The sequence below is a fragment of the Terrapene carolina genome, unplaced genomic scaffold (genome assembly GCF_002925995.2).
Source record: "Terrapene carolina triunguis isolate 2854851 unplaced genomic scaffold, T_m_triunguis-2.0 Scaffold97, whole genome shotgun sequence".
Lineage (NCBI taxonomy): Eukaryota > Metazoa > Chordata > Testudines > Emydidae > Terrapene > Terrapene triunguis.
The window spans coordinates 125,250-146,207 of NW_020664448.1; the positions used below are offsets into that span (position 1 = coordinate 125,250).

At 41.4% G+C, this 20,958-nt stretch overlaps 1 protein-coding gene across 1 annotated transcript in view; it reads right to left on the reverse strand.

Annotated features, from left to right (window-relative positions):
• Window positions 1-20,958, reverse strand: part of C2CD3 (C2 domain containing 3 centriole elongation regulator) — a 74,828-nt gene that overhangs the window by 11,187 nt on the left and 42,683 nt on the right. The window contains exons 25-32 of the mRNA XM_029911560.1: window positions 18,176-18,314; window positions 16,449-16,513; window positions 12,885-13,090; window positions 12,022-12,152; window positions 10,732-10,896; window positions 9,908-10,125; window positions 6,962-8,027; window positions 5,335-5,443 (exon numbers count right to left, since the gene is read on the reverse strand). Of these exons, the coding sequence (XP_029767420.1) occupies window positions 5,335-5,443; window positions 6,962-8,027; window positions 9,908-10,125; window positions 10,732-10,896; window positions 12,022-12,152; window positions 12,885-13,090; window positions 16,449-16,513; window positions 18,176-18,314 (2,099 nt within the window). The remainder of the gene's footprint in view (window positions 1-5,334; window positions 5,444-6,961; window positions 8,028-9,907; window positions 10,126-10,731; window positions 10,897-12,021; window positions 12,153-12,884; window positions 13,091-16,448; window positions 16,514-18,175; window positions 18,315-20,958) is intronic.

Here is a 20,958-nt window from a genome sequence, read left to right on the forward strand (position 1 = left end):
GGGGGGGGGGGGAATGTTGATCTTCAGTAGAAAGCCACGCCTGCAGTTTAGATTTGTGCCTCTGAAGTTTGATGAATTCTGAAAAAAACCTAAAACAAAGCTAGAGTTCAAAACTTACATTTCTAATATCCTAATACTAATGAAGAACACACAAAAATGCAGAAACCCCACCGTTTCAAGCTCTGCAGTTCACCTTTATATGAATTCAACCTACATTTAGAAAAAATGGATGAATTCAATCTGTAAAACATGCCACATCCTGTAAAAGTCCATGCTATCACCAATCTAGCACTTACAATCTTGATTCCACCTTCCTAAAGGGACAGTCACTCTTCAGATTGTGTTATTGGTTTTACTCATACAGGTCACCGGTTCTGAACTTGCATTGTAATTCCTATACTGTTAACTGCAAGGACCTTTATGTTTAAGGGCCCAAACTTGCTCCCACTGTAGTAAATGGCAAAGCTTTTTTAAACTTTCGGGAGAAGGACTGGGTCAGAACTTTGAAAATCTGAAAAAAATAGTAATCTTTTTTTCTCCTTATTTACAAACGTCAACCAATATTCTATGGTGTAAAACCGACATCTTCCCTTGTTACAGAAGCTAATTTTGTCATTGGTTTACATACCCTATAGTCATGTTTTCACTCTTGCTAAATTCCAGTGGAGGAAGGAGAAGGATGGTCTTGTGGTTAAGGCACTGACCCAGGATAACTGGGTTCAATTCCCAGCTCTGCCACAGACTTTCTGTGTGACCCTGTGCAAGTCACTTCCTCTCTGTCTCCATCCCCAATCTGTAAAATGGGTGTAATGCTCCTTTTCTGCAACCCTTTTGTCTGTCTTGTCTATTTAGATTGTAAGCTCTCTGGGGCATGGACCGGACCCTCTGTTACTAAGTGCTTAGACAGCATACAGTACAATCAGGTGAGGCCTGCATGCTTACTGTAATATAGAAATACTACTGTTAATGCTAATGATAAAATACCCCTGGAATTAACCTTGTTTAAAATGAGAAAAATTACTAATTCAACACGATTTGGTTAACACCCTTCCTAATTATTATTAATCATTTCTATAATGGTAGTGGCTGAAAGGACTCATTCAGGCTTGCGTTTCTATGTTCTAACTTTAACTATTCATTTAGTAGCTGGATAAAGAGTGGATTCAAACAACAGTATTTTATTATTTATGAAGTCATAGGTGTGGATCTCTCCTTATGTATTTGTAAATCACCAAGGGCATTCCCCTGAGGAATTTACTGCCTAAAGGTCTGATCCTGTGAAGAAAGGAATCCCCTCAGCCCTCACTGATTTGCACTGGTGTTGCAGGTACTCACAGCTTCCCAGGGGTGCTCAGCGTTAGCCACTGATTCTTTCCCAGTGAATTGTGGGAGAACTTGTTTGTCCATCTGGGCACATAGGGGGATTTGTGGGAAGGCACTGGAGAACCACCAGCACTCAGGTGATTTAGCCTCCATCCTCACTGCAAAATGGTGGGTTACCAGCAGGAGTGAAAGCTGCATCCCCAGCCGAGACAGCCAGCGCAACATCAAACTGGGATCATAGAATATCAGTGTTGGAAAGGACCTCAGCAGATCATCTAGTCCAACCCCCTGCTCAAAGCAGGACCAATCCCCAACGAAATCATCCCAGCCAGGGCTTTGTCAAGCCGGGCCTTAAAAACCATTAAGAAGGGAGAGTCCACCACCTCACTAGGTAACCCATTTCAGTGCTTCACCACCCTCCTAGTGAAAAAGTTTTTCCGAATATCCAACCTAAAACTCCCCCACTGCAACTTGAGACCGTTATTCCTTGTTCTGTCATCTGGTACCACTGAGACAGTCTAGATCCATCCTCTTTGGAACCCCCTTTCCGGTAGTTGAAAACAGCTATCAAATCCCCCCTCATTCTTCTCTTCTGCAGACTAAATAATCCCAGTTCCCTCAGCCTCTCCTCATGTCATGTGCTCCAGCCCCCTAATCATTTTTGTTGCTCTCCGCTGGACTCTTTCCGATTTTCCCACATCCTTCTTGTAGTGTGGGGCCCAAAACTGGACACAGTACTCCAGATGAGGCCTCACCAATGCCGAATAGAGGGGAATGATCACGTCCCTTGATCTGCTGGCAATGCCCCTACTTATACAGCACAAAATGCCGTTAGGCTTCTTGGCAACAAGGGCACACTGTTGACTCATATCCAGCTTCTCGTCCACCCTAGGTCCTTTTCTGCAGAACTGCTGCCTAGCCACTCGGTCCCTAGTCTGTAGCTGTGCATGGGATTCTTCCATCCTAAGTGCAGGACTCTGCACTTGTCTTTGTTGAACCTCATCAGATTTCTTTTGGCCCAATCCTCTAATTTGTCTAGGTCCCTCTGTATCCTATCCCTACCCTCCAGTGTATCTACCACTCCTCCCAGTTTAGTGTCATCTGCAAGCTTGCTGAGGGTGCAATCCACGCCATCCTCCAAGATCATTAATGAAGATATTGAACAAAACTGGCCCCAGGACCGACCCTTGGGGCACTCCGCTTCATACCGGCTGCCAACTAGACATGGAGCCATTGATCACTACCCGTTGAGCCAGACAATCTAACCAGCTTTCTATCCACCTTATAGTCCATTCATCCAGCCCATACTTCTTTAACTTGGCGGCAAGAATACTGTGGGAGACCGTATCAAAAGCTTTGCTAAAGTCAAGGATAACACGTCCACTGCTTTCCCCTCATCCACAGAGCCAGTTATCTCATCATAGAAGGCAATTAGGTTAGTCAGGCATGACTTGCCCTTGGTGAATCCATGCTGACTTTCCTGATCACTTTCCTCTCCTCTAAGTGCTTCAGAATTGATTCCTTGAGGACCTGCTCCATGATTTTTCCAGGGACTGAGGTGAGGCTGACTGGCCTGTAGTTCCCCAGATCCTCCTCCTTCCCTTTTTTAAAGATGGGCACTACATTAGCCTTTTTCCAGTCATCCGGGACCTCCCCTGATCGCCATGAGTTTTCAAAGATAATGGCCAATGGCTCTGCAATCACATCCGCTAACTCCTTTAGCACCCTCGGATGCAGCGCATCCGGCCTCATGGACTTGTGCTCGTCCAGCTTTTCTAAATAGTCCTGAACCACTTCTTTCTCCACAGAGGGCTGGTCACCTCCTCCCCATGCTGTGTTGCCCAGTGCAGTAGTCTGGGAGCTGACCTTGTTCGTGAAGACAGAGGCAAAAAAAAGCACTGAGTACATTAGCTTTTTCCACATCCTCTGTCACTAGATTGCCTCCCTCATTCAGTAAGGGGCCCACACTTTCCTTGACTTTCTTCTTGTTGCTAACATACCTGAAGAAACCCTTCTTGTTACTCTTAACATCTCTTGCTAGCTGCAACTCCAAGTGTGATTTGGCCTTCCTGATTTCACTCCTGCACGCTTGAGCAATATTTTTATACTCCTCCCTGGTCATTTGTCCAATCTTCCACTTCTTGTAAGCTTCTTTTTTGTGTTTAAGATCAGCAAGGATTTCACTGTTAAGCCAAGCTGGTCGCCTGCCATATTTACTATTCTTTCTACACATCAGGATGCTTTGTTCCTGCAACCTCTATAAGGATTCTTTAAAATACAGCCAGCTCTCCTGGACTCCTTTCCCCCTCATGTTATTCTCCAGGGGATCCTGCCCATCAATTCCCTGAGGGAGTCAAAGTCTGCTTCGATGAGAGATTGTGTATGTGGACAGGAAGTGGGTTAAGGGCAACACTGAAGTTAGAGTCCGAATTTATTCTGCAGTGAAGAAGACTGTTAGAGAGCAGTTCTTCATGAGATAGAACTGGATCAGAGATTAGCAACAGAAAGCTAAGTGAAAGAGTTTTGGGGATGGATTCTGAGCAGAATATTGTTAAAATTCTTCCAGATTTCATCCAGAATATACATACACAACACAAAAAGTAATCCTGATAAACAATAAGGGAAATTCATGCCCGCTCATTACAATCAAGCTCTAAGTTTGAGTCTTTGAAGCATCCTAGGACTGACAGGCTCCTTTGATATTTATTTATATTATGATCAGGAGAGTAAAAAGAAGAGTGCTTAGCTGAATGAAAACAGCTTGCATTCAAGTCATTCATTAATTACAGAAATAGAAAGTCAAATCAAAGGATACCTGACCCTAAACACTTCTGAAAGCTCCAGAGGAGGAGAATTTTTAATTACTTCAGGGAAACAATGTAACACTGGTAAAGAGAATTTTACTCCTAAAAATGAGCCACAATTTGGCTAATACATAGAGAGCAAAATTCAGAAAAAATAAATACTCAAATCAGCAATCGCAGGTGTAGTGACAGTTCTGTAAACATGTTTGCCAATTTCAGGTAGTTTATTACTTCAGGGCCATTAGGTTCTGCCTGTTTTTGTTCTGCTTAGCTAAGCAAGATGTTCCTTGTTACGTAAACGTTCTGTTCAGCATTGGTTTCCATAGGTCAAAGGGAGAGGAATGAACACATTACTTCTGCTGGGAGCGGTAGCAAATAGCCCATCTGTTGCAGTACCAAGATCTGCACCAGGGAAACTAACACTGATTTCCTGTGTTCATTGCCAGATGCAAACAGTATTTAGTCCCCATAAAAACTGACACTCTAAAGACGTCTGAAAGTTATAATGCCCCTATTCCCTCATAACGCAGCACATCGCAAGCAAATACCTTTTTGCATATAGAAATTTTAAAACATAGCAAAAGCACCCAATAAACTACTTGTATGATTTATGAATATTTCTAAGATTCTACTACTCTCTCCATGTCAGTTGAAGAATGACATTCTGACACTTGAGGATCAAAGCAGTGCTCTGCTGTAAACACACTTGTTAAGCCCAGAGCCCCTTGACCTAAACAGTATAATTGTGTTAGCAGTAATTATAGGTACAATTTTAGGAGCTGGGTATTTAAAGTTATGTGCCTTAGTATGAATTTTGGTGCCTAAGTAGGAATGGCCTGATTTTAAAAAGTGCTGAGCACCTGCAAATCTCATAGACTTCAATGGAGTTATTTCTGATTTGCCCCAGTGTGACAGGAGGATCAGATCAGTGACTACATAGGCAAATATAGCAGGTATTATATATGCTGGAATACCATAGCTAACACAGCCTTGAACACTGGAAACTGGTTTCACTGAGAGGGGAAACGTTCATCATGAACAACAAGGCTCGCACCTACCCTTTTTGAAAACTGCTATGGGATCTCTTACGTAAAACTTGAAAGCCAAAGAACAGCGGAAGGAACTTCCATTTAACATCTTGTCAGGGAGGAGGGCTGTCATTTAGATAGGACTGTAAAAGATTAAGAGTTCAGCATACTGTACTTACTTTATTAGCTGTGGCAGCTGGGCAAGAAGAAGAAACATTGAGCATTCTCATGGAGACTTCCAAATGTTGGGGTGGAAGAAAAAAGTTAGGAATGACAATAGGATCTGGTCTGAACAGAGCTGTTAAGCAATAACATCTTGCAGTGCTTTACAATTATAGAAAACTCTGTAGTTATGTATTTGGATTCAGCATCATCACAAAAGCTGTGCTTAATGGATCCATGATTTTCTACAGAATCCTATTTATTTTTAATTTCTGAACGTTATATCATTCAGATCACTCAGCTCTGTTGCATAGCTCCACAGAGATCAGAACATTAACGTAACATGACACTCCTGTAGCGCCTTATTCTGAAAAATCCAACATGCTTTACAAAAGGTGATATGTGAAATATAGGTATTACTTTGACCATTACTGAAATGTGGCAACTCTTTTTCATTAATTAAAAAAAGAAAGTTATTTAAGTCTCTTTTAAAATAAAGGAAACATGGCAAGCTGCAATAGCGCACATCAACATTACACAATTGTTTTGTTGGCAAGAAGTGAAAAACAGCTTTCAGTTCAAGCTGTTCGGAAAAATGCACGTAGGCAGGATGTAATTAGCCAGACTGAAATGTGATCGAGACACTGAGATTAATACACCTAATCCTTGCACAAAGTGTCATGGGAATTAATGGCCACAAATGGTCAGGAACCCTATTACAGATCACCTGACTGACAGCAGAACAATGCTTCCTAATACGCTGCTGGGACATCAATTCGGGTTTAAGAGGGAAGAATGCTACATACTGAATCCTCACTTCCTACAGCTCCTAGGTATTCCTTGGAGGTCTCCCATTCAAATAATAGCCAGGTCCAAATTGTGACGTCTCCTGGGATCACAACACAAGGTGGTACTGCCTGCAATAAAACTAAATTTGATAATTTTGACACTTCCAAAAGTAATACAAGTTAGGACTAAAACTGTGACCCTAATCCATTCAATTGTGCCCAAGTATTACAACACATGCAGTTTGTAAGGTGACCTTCATTGGGGGACTATTGTTAAACCTATGCACAACAGAGTTGTTCAAGACAAAATTTTCCCGTTAAAGAAAGCTGCATCCAGTTTGCTCCATGTAGTGTTTGGGAAGACACTGGCGGGTGGGAGGGGGCAGGCAGGGGTGGAATTGATCATGTATTAATTGCCAACTGTAATTGAAAATTAAGTTTTTGATTAAAACGGACTAACCCTCTGGTTAACTAACATTAATTTGCTTACAAGTGATAGACCAACACGGGATCCCAGTGTTCGGGGACCCATCGGTTTCCAACCAGCTTTAATATTAGTTTAAATTAATCAGGAAAAAAAGGAACAGTTTAAACAAGAAGCATTTTGCCAGACAATGGTTAAAACAAGAGCTTGAAAGGTCACACATAAAAATTGGTAACACACACAATTGTGGTTAGGTTGAATCCTTGCCTGTTAAACTTTACACCGTCAGATAATTTTACACCCCCCCAAAAAGAGGTTTAAAAGGAAAATGTAACCCAATCCTAGTGGTGATCACCAATTATGTTCTAATAGAGCCACTCACTATTTCTTAGCATGCAAACTGCACTTGATGAAAAAGACAAAAAAGGATACAACACAATACTAGATTTCACAGACTTTTCTGACTCTTCAGGCAGATCCTCACGGCTCTCATCAGAACAGCTCCCACTATTTCTTGTAGACTCTGACTGCGCAGATAAATTCTGAATATGCATCCCTTCATCAGACTCACTTCCTTCCTCACCTTGATAGTCTGCATCTAAATACTCATTACTTTCCTCTTTTCTTTCTCTGGCAATAGTCTTGGCCACACCAAAATCTCCACCGCCTGGTAAATCCAATGGTTCTCCAGATATTGCATGAAACTCTTTGTTTTGTTCTGCTTCTTGGGCTTCAAATGCTCCATTGTGATTGACAGTCTCTTTTTCTAATGACCCAACATCTGCTTGATGCATTTTGGGTAAATGTGCAGGCTGAAACAGCTCTGAATCGGTTGCTTCAGTATCACTATTTGGACCTTCAAGGCCTTTTCTCACTACACATGCAGCATTCTCTTCAATATAGGGACTAGCACAGGATCTAGCAGTGCTGGGCATACTTGAGTAGTTGTTCTCCGGTATACTAGACAAAAAGCTACTTCTTATACTCTCTCCTTTTTCGAAACATTCAGTAGTCACTGAGTATTGGTCCTCATTTCTCAAGTCTACTGGCTGGCTGTCAGGGCCCTGCTCCCCTTCAGATACAATGCTGGACCAGGGACTGGTTTTGTCAGTTACAGTAGTTATTTCATTTAGAGTCCTTGGTTCTATGACATCCTCTTCATACTCTTCATCACTGTTGGACCGGATGGCATGTGTATCCTCCTCTGTCTGGATGTGGTCCAATGACACAGGATGCTCATTTTCAGTGGCGGCTTGGTCTAGAAATTCATAGAGCATACCTCTCCCAAATGCAGACCTTCCGAGAGAGAATAAAGATGGTGTATCTATGTGGGCACTTGGCGATTCCATTCTTGATTGGTCTTGGTGCATCTCAGTTCTCACTGCTCCATCCTTTTGATCCGATACAACATGAAGGGCATGTTTAGTGCCTGAATTTCTGATATTGTCTTGAAGCACGTTTGAAGATTCTTTGGTATTTTTCGTTATAGTCTGCAAATCTGATTGATGGTAAACAGCATCAGTACATTCAGGAGATGAAGGCTTCAACTCTGATCTTTACTCTTTAGGGCAGCTATAGCTGCACTACTTGTGAATAGCCACATATGCAATGAATGATTAAAGGTGATAAGTATGTAAAGCTTGAGTCAAATAAAAATTGGGACAATGGGAAGGGGATGGCGCTTGATAACCGTTCACAAATGTCAGAAAGGCGCAAACACTGAGAAGGGGAGGGAATTTGTTTAGGGTGGTATAGGGCAGAATAATGAAAAGTATTGCGATGAAATTGAGGAAGAGAAAAGTTGACTATGAGGAAAAAAACGTTTCCTCACTTTTTTACTCACTGACTTCGAGACCTTTTAGTGGAACGGTCCCCCAAAAGAAAGTGAACAGCCTCCATTGCTGGGACAGTTAGAGCCAGTCTAGACAAAACCAACTCGCAACAAGGGAACAATCCTACATTGGCCAGAAACAGGAGATGGGAACTAGCTCACCTAGTTACCTTTTCTACCACTATCTTCGACAATCCTATGGAACAGGGCTAGAGGACGTAGCTCTCACTGATACTCTCTAGTTCTGCATATCTGATGGTAATCTGCATGCTTCTATCTATTTCTATATTAAAAGTTAAATGAGAACCCACTTAGATGATTGCCAATTAAATATTTATACCAACTGAAAGGCACAAGAGAACACTGATTTGTTCAGGGCGAAAGTTACAAAAACGATATATTTCAATATTAAAAATGAAGAGTTGCATGCGTCATCTATATAACATAGGAAGCAGGGGAAAGGAAAGGTTGATTGGCCTAGGAGTCTAATGATACATGGCCTCCTTTGATACAGCCATGTCTTGGCAGTTTACAATTTATTTTAATAATAAGGAAATCTATTTTCTAGTTTCTAGTTAGAGATCAGATGTACCTCATTTCATCAAAATCTTTCAGGAATTAGAGCATCTGAGATAGATATGTGGAGGAGGGGGGGCAAGAGAAGCAAAGAAAATAGTATACTGAGGTGAGCAGGACAAAGCTGGCAAAGTCTAGAGAACAGGAATAAGTGGCATCAGAATCAAGATGCTAATACTGTATACCAGAAGGAATGGCCCTGTAACACGGGAGATGGTGGCATAGTACCAATCCTAGAGGGTAGGCAGAGGTAGATACTGCAGACAGCCTGCTTCATACTGATGACAGTCTCTCTTCTACCCACTACTTTATTATAAAAAGGCACAACAGGCTCAACACTTGGGATTCTCAGCCAACTTGCTAATCACAATGTACTGGAGCTGGATCAGAATGGTCACAGAGGACTAGGCTAATATGAAATTAACTGCAAACAGTAACAAGGCTAGTGCCAAGGAAGGGCAGTAAGTCGATAGGTGGTTTAAGAGGTAGGGTGGCGTGAAGAGATGGGGACTTTAAAACCACCATGGGAAGCAAAGATATTTCACTTGACTCACTACTGCTACATATCCACTTCTGTAGACAATGTGGCACAAAATTTATCAGCACTACTAGTGAAGAACAGATACACCTGAAATTATATAGGGAAATTTAGGTAGGCTAGCATATAATTAACAGGACAGAAATCAATCACTAACTACTACTTAATCTCACTTTCCTAATGTTGTATTTACATATATTTTACTTAATGGGCTTGTCAGCTAAGATTCCAACACCACCACTACAGAACTGGAGCAATGCCTCAGGGACCAGCACAAATTAGTTATCTGTTAGAGGTTGGTCTTCTTAAAATTAAAGATTGGGAAAAGTTGTGTCAGGAGTTTTGGGGCCACTTTAAAGAGGGGATTTAAAACAAGGGATTACCTAGTGCCCGTGGCTCTTGGTAAAGTATTCCAAACAAGGTAACTTCTTACCATTGATCAGAGTGCTGACTTGAGAGACCAAGTGACTAGATTTTTCCAAAAGATGGTGTCCATCAGGATCTACCATTCTGGTCCCAAACTCTTGGCAATCCCCATTCTGCTGTTCCCGATTTCTCTTCGATGTGGTGCCATAGCCATCGTCAGGGAAAGAGCTGGTTAATTTCTGACTGAAGTATCTCTGAATCTCATCCAGCTCAGTCAAGTTTCTTCTGTAAGCCATGTAAGAGAACATAAAGATTCATAATGTATAAATACCTGACGAATTAACCTTGTTTTCCTAAGGTTTAGAACTAGGCTAAAAAACTATTATCCAGCCAAAAATTTAATCCATAAGATCCCAGCCTAGAAACGATTCTTTCCGAGCCAAACAGGAAAAAATAAAGGGAACCTCATGTAAATCAGTTAATGCTTTGAGTTTTATGTGTGATCAAAATGCTTACAAGGTTTGTTCGTTTTCCTCTCTTAGCTCAGAGAGGACTTTTGGTAACATAGAGTAAGTTAAGTTACAGGATGACAGAGATGGATAGTGCTAAGTATTCAGTCTTGATTTGCAAACACTGCTTCTCTCCAGTCCTGGGACTTCTCACAGCTCTGCCAAAGCGGGACAAATCTAACCTGTAGCAACCCTCAATATTCCAGTCTTGTTTTAATACTGCCGTTAAGTTACAGTACTATACCACTAGCACCCAGTTTCATAAGATTACTATATTAATTTTAGTTTATTTTAAAAGTGGATGCAAAAATTGCAAAATTTCAAGATTTACTTTGTGAACCTAAAGCCATATACCACACTGGTAGCCATGGGTTTGCTTTACCTGAGAGCAGTTAGAAGTGAAGTACGTGATGAATGTGACAGGGAATCTAATCTTCCAGCCCTTTGTGCGTTCCCTTCCACCTGCTGCAAGGACTCATGAAATCTGCGAACATTTTGCATGTGCTCTTCATGACGAGGTGTCCATGTCTCTGTTGGACTAATTCTGCTAAAAATGGGTATATATTTATATACATGCACCAGCACATCTCTACCTATGAAAGATCTGCCAACTAAATATATCAAAGCCTGTTAAAAATACTCCCCCTGCATCATTAAAGAAGCATTAATGGATTAAGCCCAGAGCATGCAAAATTTGGCAAGAATGACATTAGGAATTCACAAAAAGCCTGAGAACTGCACCTAATTCGCATCATAATAGAGTAGATTGCAGGCATGCTCCTTTTTAACACAGAAGTGCAGCCCACAGATATAGGTGCCAGTTTGCAATGACCAATCTGGATCTAAACAGCCAGTTGTTCAGATGAAGGAGCACTATTTGCCGGTGCCGGTACTCTTTGCAAACTTCAACAGACAAAGCTAATAAAACCTTGCCTGGCAGGCTGCTTCTAGGTAGGTTACCTTCCACATACTCTAAACAAGCAGGTCATGAATTAATCCTCTTTCTTACATGTTGCTCAGTGTGAGCTGCAGTTACTGCTAGTAACAGATCTGAACAAAAGGGATGTCCCCATAGCATCTGTTTTTAGCAGGAGTAAGCAGAAATTACTGCAGGGTGTCTACCAAAGCCGGTCTCAGGGATGTGCAATATGGGCATGCCTCTTCACCCCTCATTTGGTGACAATGAAAAGAAGTATGACAAAATACATAGAGATGTCATAGACACCCATCCCTACCCCACATCCCACTAAGCAGGGCAGAGGAAAACAACAGCCAGTCTTGGCAGTGGTACTACATTATATCTAGGGGTACAGGGAGTGAAAGAAGCAGCTGGGTGCCTCACTGGGGAGTGACTGTAATGTTGTAGTAAGGAATCAGTATCAGGACATTAGGAGATTGGCATCTCTTGGGACATTCACTCAAAAATATATTTCATAGAAAATTGATTGACAGTCTTACAATTAAATGCAAGTACTGAACACAACTGTTTTAGTCCTTTAATCGCAGGGGCGTGGATCTGGAGCGAGAGGCGTGGCACCAGGTATATTTCACCCTGGTCAGCAGACTTAGAATTTGGGCTGGTAGGTGTCGGTAAAAGTTTCAAGCTCTGAAAACAATAAATATTTACTCTTATTATTTTATTCCAGAGATATTCTTGTATCAGTTTTCTTACCGCTCCTGAGTAGTAAAATCAACATCCTTTGATGAAGTATTAAACAGTTGTCCAGAGCGTCTTGTAACATAGCTGGGGAATGCAGTACACAAGGCCCTTGCCTGGAATGAAAAAGGACTGTGTGCAGGAATCTGCAACAGCAAGATTAAGGAGAAATAAATGTGAGACTTCACTGAACTAACCAACAGTATAAACTTAAGTTTATAGACTGCTTTACATTTTCAAAGCACTTTACGAAGACTGACCAACGGGAACAAACCAAAATCTGGATTGTTTTATAAACATTAGTTAAAAGTAAGGCAGGTTCTAGCACCAAGAAGTCCCGCTGCCATTTTTCATGCTTTTACAATCATACCCTCCTAGTTAAAAAAATGTCTCTCCCCACTGTCCCTGTGTGAAAGTTCCACACAAACAACAGGGGAAACTGACTAAACAACTATGCAGGGGAAACAGTGAAACTGACTACATGCAGAGTGCTATCAAATACACCGATAAAGAAACTTAAAATAGAGAAAAATTATGTTTTTAATTTATAGTCATCTTATATGTTACATGTAATAATTTCATACAGGCATGTCTTTTTCACTTATATTGCAAGCTCTGTGGGGCAGGAACTTTCTCAGATATATGTTTGTACAACACCTAGAATAATGGGGCTCGGGCCTCTAGGTACATTTATTGTAATATAAATTAGTTTTTAAAATTGAGAATTCAGGAATTTCCAGCATTTGTTAAGCCATGCTCAATCCACTACACAATGCTGTATGTATAGTTAACTTGTCACTTTGTGAGTCCAGAAAATTCATTGTAAGTTATTAGGAACAAAATCAGACTTGTGAATAGAAAGAAACTGGAGCACGTACTGAAAAACCTGGTGCTTTGGTCCGAATCCTTGCCTGCCTTATTTCTTTGAGATGAATTATACTTTCAAGAGGGGAAATCGCTACTTTAATCTGCCCTCTGCATTGTCCACTGAAGTCTGTAATATTGTACCACCCACAGACTAACTGGAAGCCAGAAAGAAGGGGCGAGAGATCCACAGATGCAAATCCTATCACTCGTTCAACATCTGTGGGGAAAGAAGAGTGTAAATCACGCAGTTAAAACTAAGGTGTGCAAGCGTAACATTTGCACCGTTTAAAACAATCAGTTACACAGCCCCGAAACTTTACACAGCTTTACAGAGCAAACCTCAAAAAGTAGATAGTAAGCAGAGAACACAAAAGGCAAAGGCCAAGTTCAGGTAAAAAGGGAGTGAGGATTATGGAGTCTGAGAACAAAGTAGAAATGACACCTGGAAGGAGTGGGTTTTTAGGAGGGGTTGCAGGAGGAGACAGGATGTCTGCTGGACACGGAGAGGGAAAAGGTTTCAAATGTAGGAGGGAATAGGAGTGTAGACATGAAACCAAGATGGTGAAGGAGGAAAAGAAGGAAGCTGTAAAGCAACAATATAGGGACGAATGGAGGGAGAAATGTCAGAGACGTGTGGTAGCAAGATTACGTAAAGCCTTAAAGTTGAGGACAAGGAGCCTGAATATGATGGTCTTAAAAACAGAAAGACAAGGAAGGTATGTGAGGAAGCAATGACGTGACTGGAGTGGTCAGGGAAGGAAGTGGACTTTTGGATAGAATGCAAGAGTCTGAGCACATAAGCAGGGTGGTCAGAAAGCAGGTTACAATAATCAAGAAGAAAGTGACCCAGGCCCAGACAAGTGGTTTTAGTGGTGGGGACAGTGAGGAAAGGGCAGACTACGGTGATGAGGAGTAATGGGACCTAGCAAGAAATCGGTTATAAAGGGGGAGGAGAAGAGAGATGCCAAGATTAAACCAAAGCTGTGAGCCTGGGAGACAGGAAGGTTAGTGGAGCTGGTGACAGTGATAGAGAAGGGAGGCAAAAATCAGGAATTCAGTTCTGGAGAGATTGATTTTGTGTTGGAGGGGGCACATCCAAGAGGAATAGTCAAAGAGGCATCTGGAGACTATAATAATTCTCTCCTTCTGTCTAGTTTAACATCATGTTAATTATTCTATTAAATATTTCCCTTATTCAAAATAGCAGCAGTGTTAAAGAAATTAAAATAGATACGGTAAAGGACCCAATGCACTAAGGATTATGTAAAAACTGCTATCGCACTTACAAACCCTTTCCCTGCCTGGCAGAAAGTCTAGGGAAGCCTCTAGGGTCTTGCAGATTTTGTCCAAAAGAAAGTCCAGCTTTCCTACTCCATCCCAGGTTTCACTCTCTGGTGGGCTAACAGTGTCTCACAGCATGCCACAGTTCCAAAACACCTATAAATGATTTGTTTACATAGAAGTGTATTAAGGCTGCATGTAACATAGATGGTTAGTGATATGGGAGTTGTAGGTCTGTGGATTTCGACTTCACTCCAGGTAGGAACAGTTGGAATGATGCTGTGAGACACCTCAGCAGACCACCAAGGAATCAGGGGGCTTCTAAAAACATAAGGAAATGAGTAGGGGTGCAGGCGTAAATTTGAAATACCAAATAACTATACCCATTAACTTGAGCCCATTGAAATTATTTTTAAAACAGATGTACCAGAAGCCATTCAAGAGCTCTAATCATTAGTTAGAGACATGTTTAGACTTGAAAAAAAAAAATCACAAATGCATTTTAAAACCAGTTCTTCTCTCTTTCCCTTAGCTGCAAAAACTCACTGTTGCTATTGCAGTTGCTGATATTACCAGCACAGATCAGTGTAAGAAGTGCTGTAACTTGAGGGCCTGAACTCACGCTTTGGCAGGTACAATGCCTTCACTTCACCTCTGTTATTACATGAAGGGTTATTCACTTATGAACTGAGATACCAGAAAGGCTAGTGATGCAAGAGGCATGGATAGCTTGAACAGTCGAAGGGAAAAGTAAACACATTTTGAAAAAACAGGGGAGTAACAGAAAATGAGAGAGTTGAAAAAAATTGTTTAAGGCCAATTTGTGGAGCTCCATGACCCGCTTCTGGATCTAGGATTTCTTTTGGTTCTATTTACCAACTGATATTCCCTTTTCATTTTCAAAGCGCTTTTAAAATGCCTGTGTGTGATTATCGTTACACTGTTATGTTTACTGCAATAACTTGTCTGTTCTCTCCTGCACATGTCAGCAGGTACAGGGACAAACAATCCTACCAGCAAACACAAAAGAGGACATTGTTTGGGTTACTCCAGCAGTTCAAGTTATTCTTTTGGGAAAAAAACTTTTAGCAGAAATTGTGTCAATGGCTAATGGAGGTTTTTTAACAATAGGACAAAAGTCTATTAGACTTGTACACTTTTTGTAGACTCAAAATAAAAGTTTATGTGGCAAAAATCAGCCAGCTAAACTTTAATACATTTTTAAAAATTAGTATTTTGAGTCAGCACTGGAGAGAAAAATAATAAAATACAGCTATCTCCCCAACATCAGAGCATATTTTTTTAACTTAAATTTGTTTTATAGCAATTAAACATTCGAGGATCTAGTTTAACAATGACATGAGAAACCAGTAATAGGGACAATGAGTACCTTTACCATTGTAACAACAAACAGGATGTGTGGATGAAGTGAATACCTACAGACTTAGGTATGTTGCTAGGCACAAGGCCTATGTCCAAATGCTTCCAGCTGTCTCGATAAATGCGAATATTGGCTATAGCTTCATTTTTTAAAGTCTGTTCATGCTGCTCTAAAAGTACTTGGTTACATTTTGGTAATAACGGGCAAAGGAGTCCAGCCCTGAGTAGCTGTGGCAGAGGATCAAAGTAGTTTACCTTCTGACAGAGCTGTAAACTTTATCTGTAAATCAGATTCTATTTTAAATACTGCCTGTAAGAAGTAAACCAGGGGAATCACACAAACATCTCCTGTTAGAATTGCTTGGACTTGTAAGGATTTGTGGGCTGCTGGGTTACAGGCTCTCAGGCTGACGAGATGAGCCTGGTACATATGGGAGCTGGTAAGAACCTGGCCTTACATGCTTTCCTAAGGATTAGGGGAAGGTCCACAAAAAAGCCTAAAATGAGGCTCTGGAGAGAAATGGGACTGAGGCCATAAATTAGCAGGATGATACCTGCCTCTGCTGATAGCAGGAGACACTGGAGTTTGTAAGCCATTGCAGAACACGCTTCAGCTAACTCTGGAAGGAACAAATAGAAGGAAAAAGAGAAATAATAATCCATCTCCCCTCCCCAGGAAAATCTGACTTCTAAAATCCTGTCAATTTAGACTTGGTGAGAAGCAAGGTTTGAAACCTAAACGTAACTAAAACTGGCTAAAAGCTTCTCACAGTTGGAGGAACTTTGGCAAACCAGGAAATGAATGGGACTGCTTAGCTAGTATAGCCCTCTGTCTCCATCTGTTGGAAGGAGACAAATTACCCACTGTGTGCACTGAACCAGGGGCTTCTCTGCATTGCACCATGGTGGTTTACCTGCTTTATGCCATACTTTGAAGACCAGGGTTTGTTGTGGATCCAACAGAAGTTCTTTGGATAGTCTATTAAGAATAAAATCATCATAATGTGTTATGCAGAACAATAAAATTTGTCAGAAGCTAGCATGGCAAAGTGTCTCTGGAATTTCAATAACATTTTGTCTACCTTATAAAAAGTATTCTCTGAATAATGGGGGGAAAAAAACCCAGTGTAGGTCCTTAAAAATTTACATAATTATTGCTACATGGGCTTGTTTTCTGCTTACCCAAGGAGTAAGGTTGTTTTTTTTTCTTGTTCTAAAATATTTTTAAATTAGGGTAGTGAAAACAGCACGGAAAAAAAAGAGATAACTGTGAAAATACTATCAAGCACTATAGTAGCAAACTTTTAATAAAGATTAAGATGGCCACCTGAAACACTGTAACCTAATTTCTGAAAAAACACCTCCCCAAAATAGTGATGAGACAAAATCCCTTACTTCCCCCAAAGCGTTTTCAGGTCACTTGGCATATTTCTAGTATTCAAGATTGGCTCTGAGCACAAATAACCTTAGAGAATAAAACTTGTAACTGCAGCTATCAATGTCTGAATGATTGGTCTCTGCATTATAAAAACAACTGTCTAGCCGGCAAACCTGTCTCTGTGCAGTCACTGGTATAATTTCCATGCAGTCTATGACTGACAAGTTAGTGCCTAACATGCTAAATACAGTTTATTTATTGAAAGACAGTGTGGGAGAAGTAACATCTTTTATTGGACCAACGTCTGTTGGTGAGAGAGATGAGTTTATCCAGAGAGGTCTGTGTAAGCACCAAAGCTTGTCTCTCTCACTAACAGACGTTGGTCCAATAGAAGTTATTACCTCACCCACCTTCTCTCTGTAATATTTTGGGATCAACACGGTTACAACAACACTGCGTACAACAATGGAAGATATTTTATTTACTGATTCACGGTGGTTGGTCTCTTTTAGTTTAGAAAATCCTAATGGCAACTGCTTCAGGTTTAATTCGAACCCCTGACGTCAAAACTTTGCAGAAACCATGAGATCCCCACCACAGATGTACTAGTGTAAGTTATTTATTAATTGTATTGTGGCCTAAGAACCACAGCCATGGACCAGGACCCCATTGTTCTAGGCATTGTACAAACTTAATAAAAAGACAGACGTGCTACGAAAGTGCAAAGAACTTCGCTAACATTAATGAATTAATCCTCACAACAGCCCTGTGAGGCAGAAAAATGTTATCAGCTCCATTTTACAGGTGGGGAAACTGAAGCACAGAGATGTTAAATGTCTTGCCTAATATCACAGGAGAAGTCTACGGTACAGTCAGAAATACAATACAGGTCTGACTCCTGGCCCTATGTTTTAGCCCAGACCATACCTTCCCTCGTACAACTCAATCCAGACATTCTAAGCCCTAGAGCTACTGTAAGATATGCAAACATGGATTTTCAGCTGCAACAAGCTTAGCAAGGCTCCTACTGCTTTGGCCAGAGAAAGCCTCTCTCTGTTTACTTGGTTAAAGCTGCTGCTTCTGGACCACAAGGGGACTTGCATAAAACTGTGAATGGTGATAAAAACATGTAGGAATCATAACAGGGCAGGTCCAGTTACTGGAAGACCACTTTGCTAAGTGCATCTATTCATTCAATGTCTGGCCACTAGCTGCCAGACACCATGGCTATGAAAGTATCTGCCTCTGAAAGGCATTACATACCTTGTTTGCTGCTGAAAGTCCCAAACTGGCGAGTCAGTGTTTTCTATTATTGCAGTGGCTATTGGAGCATCTGCATCAGCAACTGCAAACGTCACATAGCTACTGGGTGCTGTCACTCCACGTTCAGTGAGAGGACTCCCTAAAATATAGTGAATTGTGGTTAGAATAAGGCAGCTGATTAATCATTTCATTCAAAAATTAAGTATTGTGTTACCAGCAGAACAAACCTATTAGCTACAGATAATAATGGTTGCACCATGTGACAAAGATAAAAACTGTGCATCATGGCAAAGGCCAGCTCAACCTAACAGCTGGTGGTTTCCTTAGGGTAGCAGAGCTAGCCCAGGATGTTGCTGACATTCACTAGCTCCAGTCAGGATATGAGTGGAGTGCAAAATACTATTGTGTACCTTTACTATGAAAGTGACTCTAAAAATGACATCAGTGGTTCTGTGATTGTTGATTACAGATAAAAATTTGCCAAGGTGTTTTTGTTTTTTGTTTTTAATAAATACTATCAGCCTTGCAAATGCATCCCGGGATCCAAAAGTCAAAACTGGGTTATTTCTGGCTCATCTCACCAGTAACCAGTATTAAAAATTCCTCCTGACAAATTCTGCCTTCAGTTACACCCGAGCAACACCATTCTCATCAATGGGGTTTTGTAGGTATAACTAGGGGCAGAACTGGTCACATAGTTAGAAATTAATTATCAATTTTGTGGATAATGCACAACCCAAAATAGAACCCAGCTCACTCTCCCAGATCTGGAATAGGTTCAGAGAAGGGCTACCAGGATGATCAGAGGAATGGAGACTCTATCGTACGAACAGAGACTTAAGGAGCTTGTCTTGTTTAGCCTGACAAAATGAAGGCTGACAGGAGACATGATTGCTTTCTATAAATACACCAGAGGGATAAATACCAGGGAGGGAGAGGAGTTATTTAAATTAAGTTAAGCGCCAATGTTGGCACAAGAACAAATGGATATAAACTGTCCATTGATAAGTTTAGGCTTGAAATTAGATGAAGTTTTCTACCCATTAGAGGAGTGAAGATTGGAACAGCCTTCCAAGGGAGTAGTGGGGTCAAAAAACCTAACTTGTTTTAAGACTGAGACGGATAAGTTTATGGAGGAGATGGCACAAAGAGATTGACAACAACTGCATATGTCCCATTCATGACTGCTGTTTACAAATATCTCCAGTGGACTGAGGGGGAGGGCTGTGACTACAGAGAATTCTTTCCCAGGTGTCTGGCTAGTGGGTCTTGCATATGCTCAGGGTCTAACTGATCACCATATTTGGGTTCAGGAAGAAACTTTCCCCCAGGTCAGACTGGCAGAGTCCCTGGGGGGGGTTTTGCCTTCCTCTGCAGCGTGTGGCTTGGGTCACTTGCTGGTTTGAACTAGAGTAAATGGTGGATTCTCTGTAACTTGAAGTCTTTAAATCAAGATCTGAGGACTTCAGTAACTCAGCCAGAAGTTGTGGGGTCCTATTGCAGGAGTGGGTGGGTGAGGTTTTGTGGCCTGCAGTGTATCGGAGGTCAGACGAGATGATCATGATGGTCCCTTCTGGCCTTAAAGTCTATGAGATTTGTGTTGGCCCTGCAGGGCCCTCAGACTGATTGGTGACTGAATACGTTCCTGTACCAAGCACAACTATTTAGAACCATTACAACACAGGAACCCATCTCCTGTCAGGCTTGAAATAAGGAAATGTGCACCACCTAACAGACAAATGCAAGGTGCCAAAGATGTCCAAGGATTAGTACTTTTTTAATGTAATGTCTCACAAACATTACATAACAGGGATTTAGGTTCAGAACATTCCTGTAACCCCATGTATAGATAAAGAACTGAGGCAGAGAGAGAAATAAGCTCTGTCTACACTACACTCGCCCCCAAGAGAAACCTCCCTCCCACTTCTACCACCAGTCAGCTCCCATGGCAGCAATACGTGGGACTTCTTGACATAGTAAGGTGCTGGAAGACTCTGGGGTTTTTGCCATAGTGTCATCTAGACGTTCTCTGAGCAGGGATAATCACGGTGGTTAGAGCACTGGTGGCCACTGGCACCCCACCTGCACTTGTTCTCCCACTGGTCCTCTATCACTGGTGCATCAGTGGGAAATTTTAGTAGGGAAAAAGTCTAGTGCATACAAGGCCTAAGTCAGTGGTTCTCAAACCTTTGTATTGGTGACCCCTTTCATACAGCAAGCCTCTGAGTGCAACCCCCTCATAAATTAAAAACACGTTTTTTATATTTAACACCATTATAAATGCTGGAGGCAAAGCGGGGCTTGGGGGTGGAGGCTGACAGCTCGTGACCCCCCATGTAATAACCTCATGACCCCCAGTTTGAGAACCTCTGGCCTAAGTGATTTGCTCAAGAGGAAACAGTCCATCCCACAGCAAAGAGCAACTGATCTCCTGAGTCCCAGTCCCATTTTCTTAACCACAAGGCCATAGATAATGGGCTGTGACTGGCCTTCCCCGAAGTGGTTGTAAAACCGGATTCTAAAAGCTTTAGGAAACACTGTTTTTAATACAAGTGCAGACAGGAGCTTAACAACATAAAGCTGAGCTACCACAGACGCCATACATTTTGCAATGTAGAGGTGAAAGCTTTGCAAGGCTTTTGTTACAAGCAGATTATTATGAATTGCATAAAAATAGTTCAGGACGGGAAACACAAACACTTCCCCCCAATTTTTTGTTTTCTAAAAACCTGGGAAAAGTCTTGTGAGAAAAAAGATAAAGTAATCAGTTAATTGGTTTGACC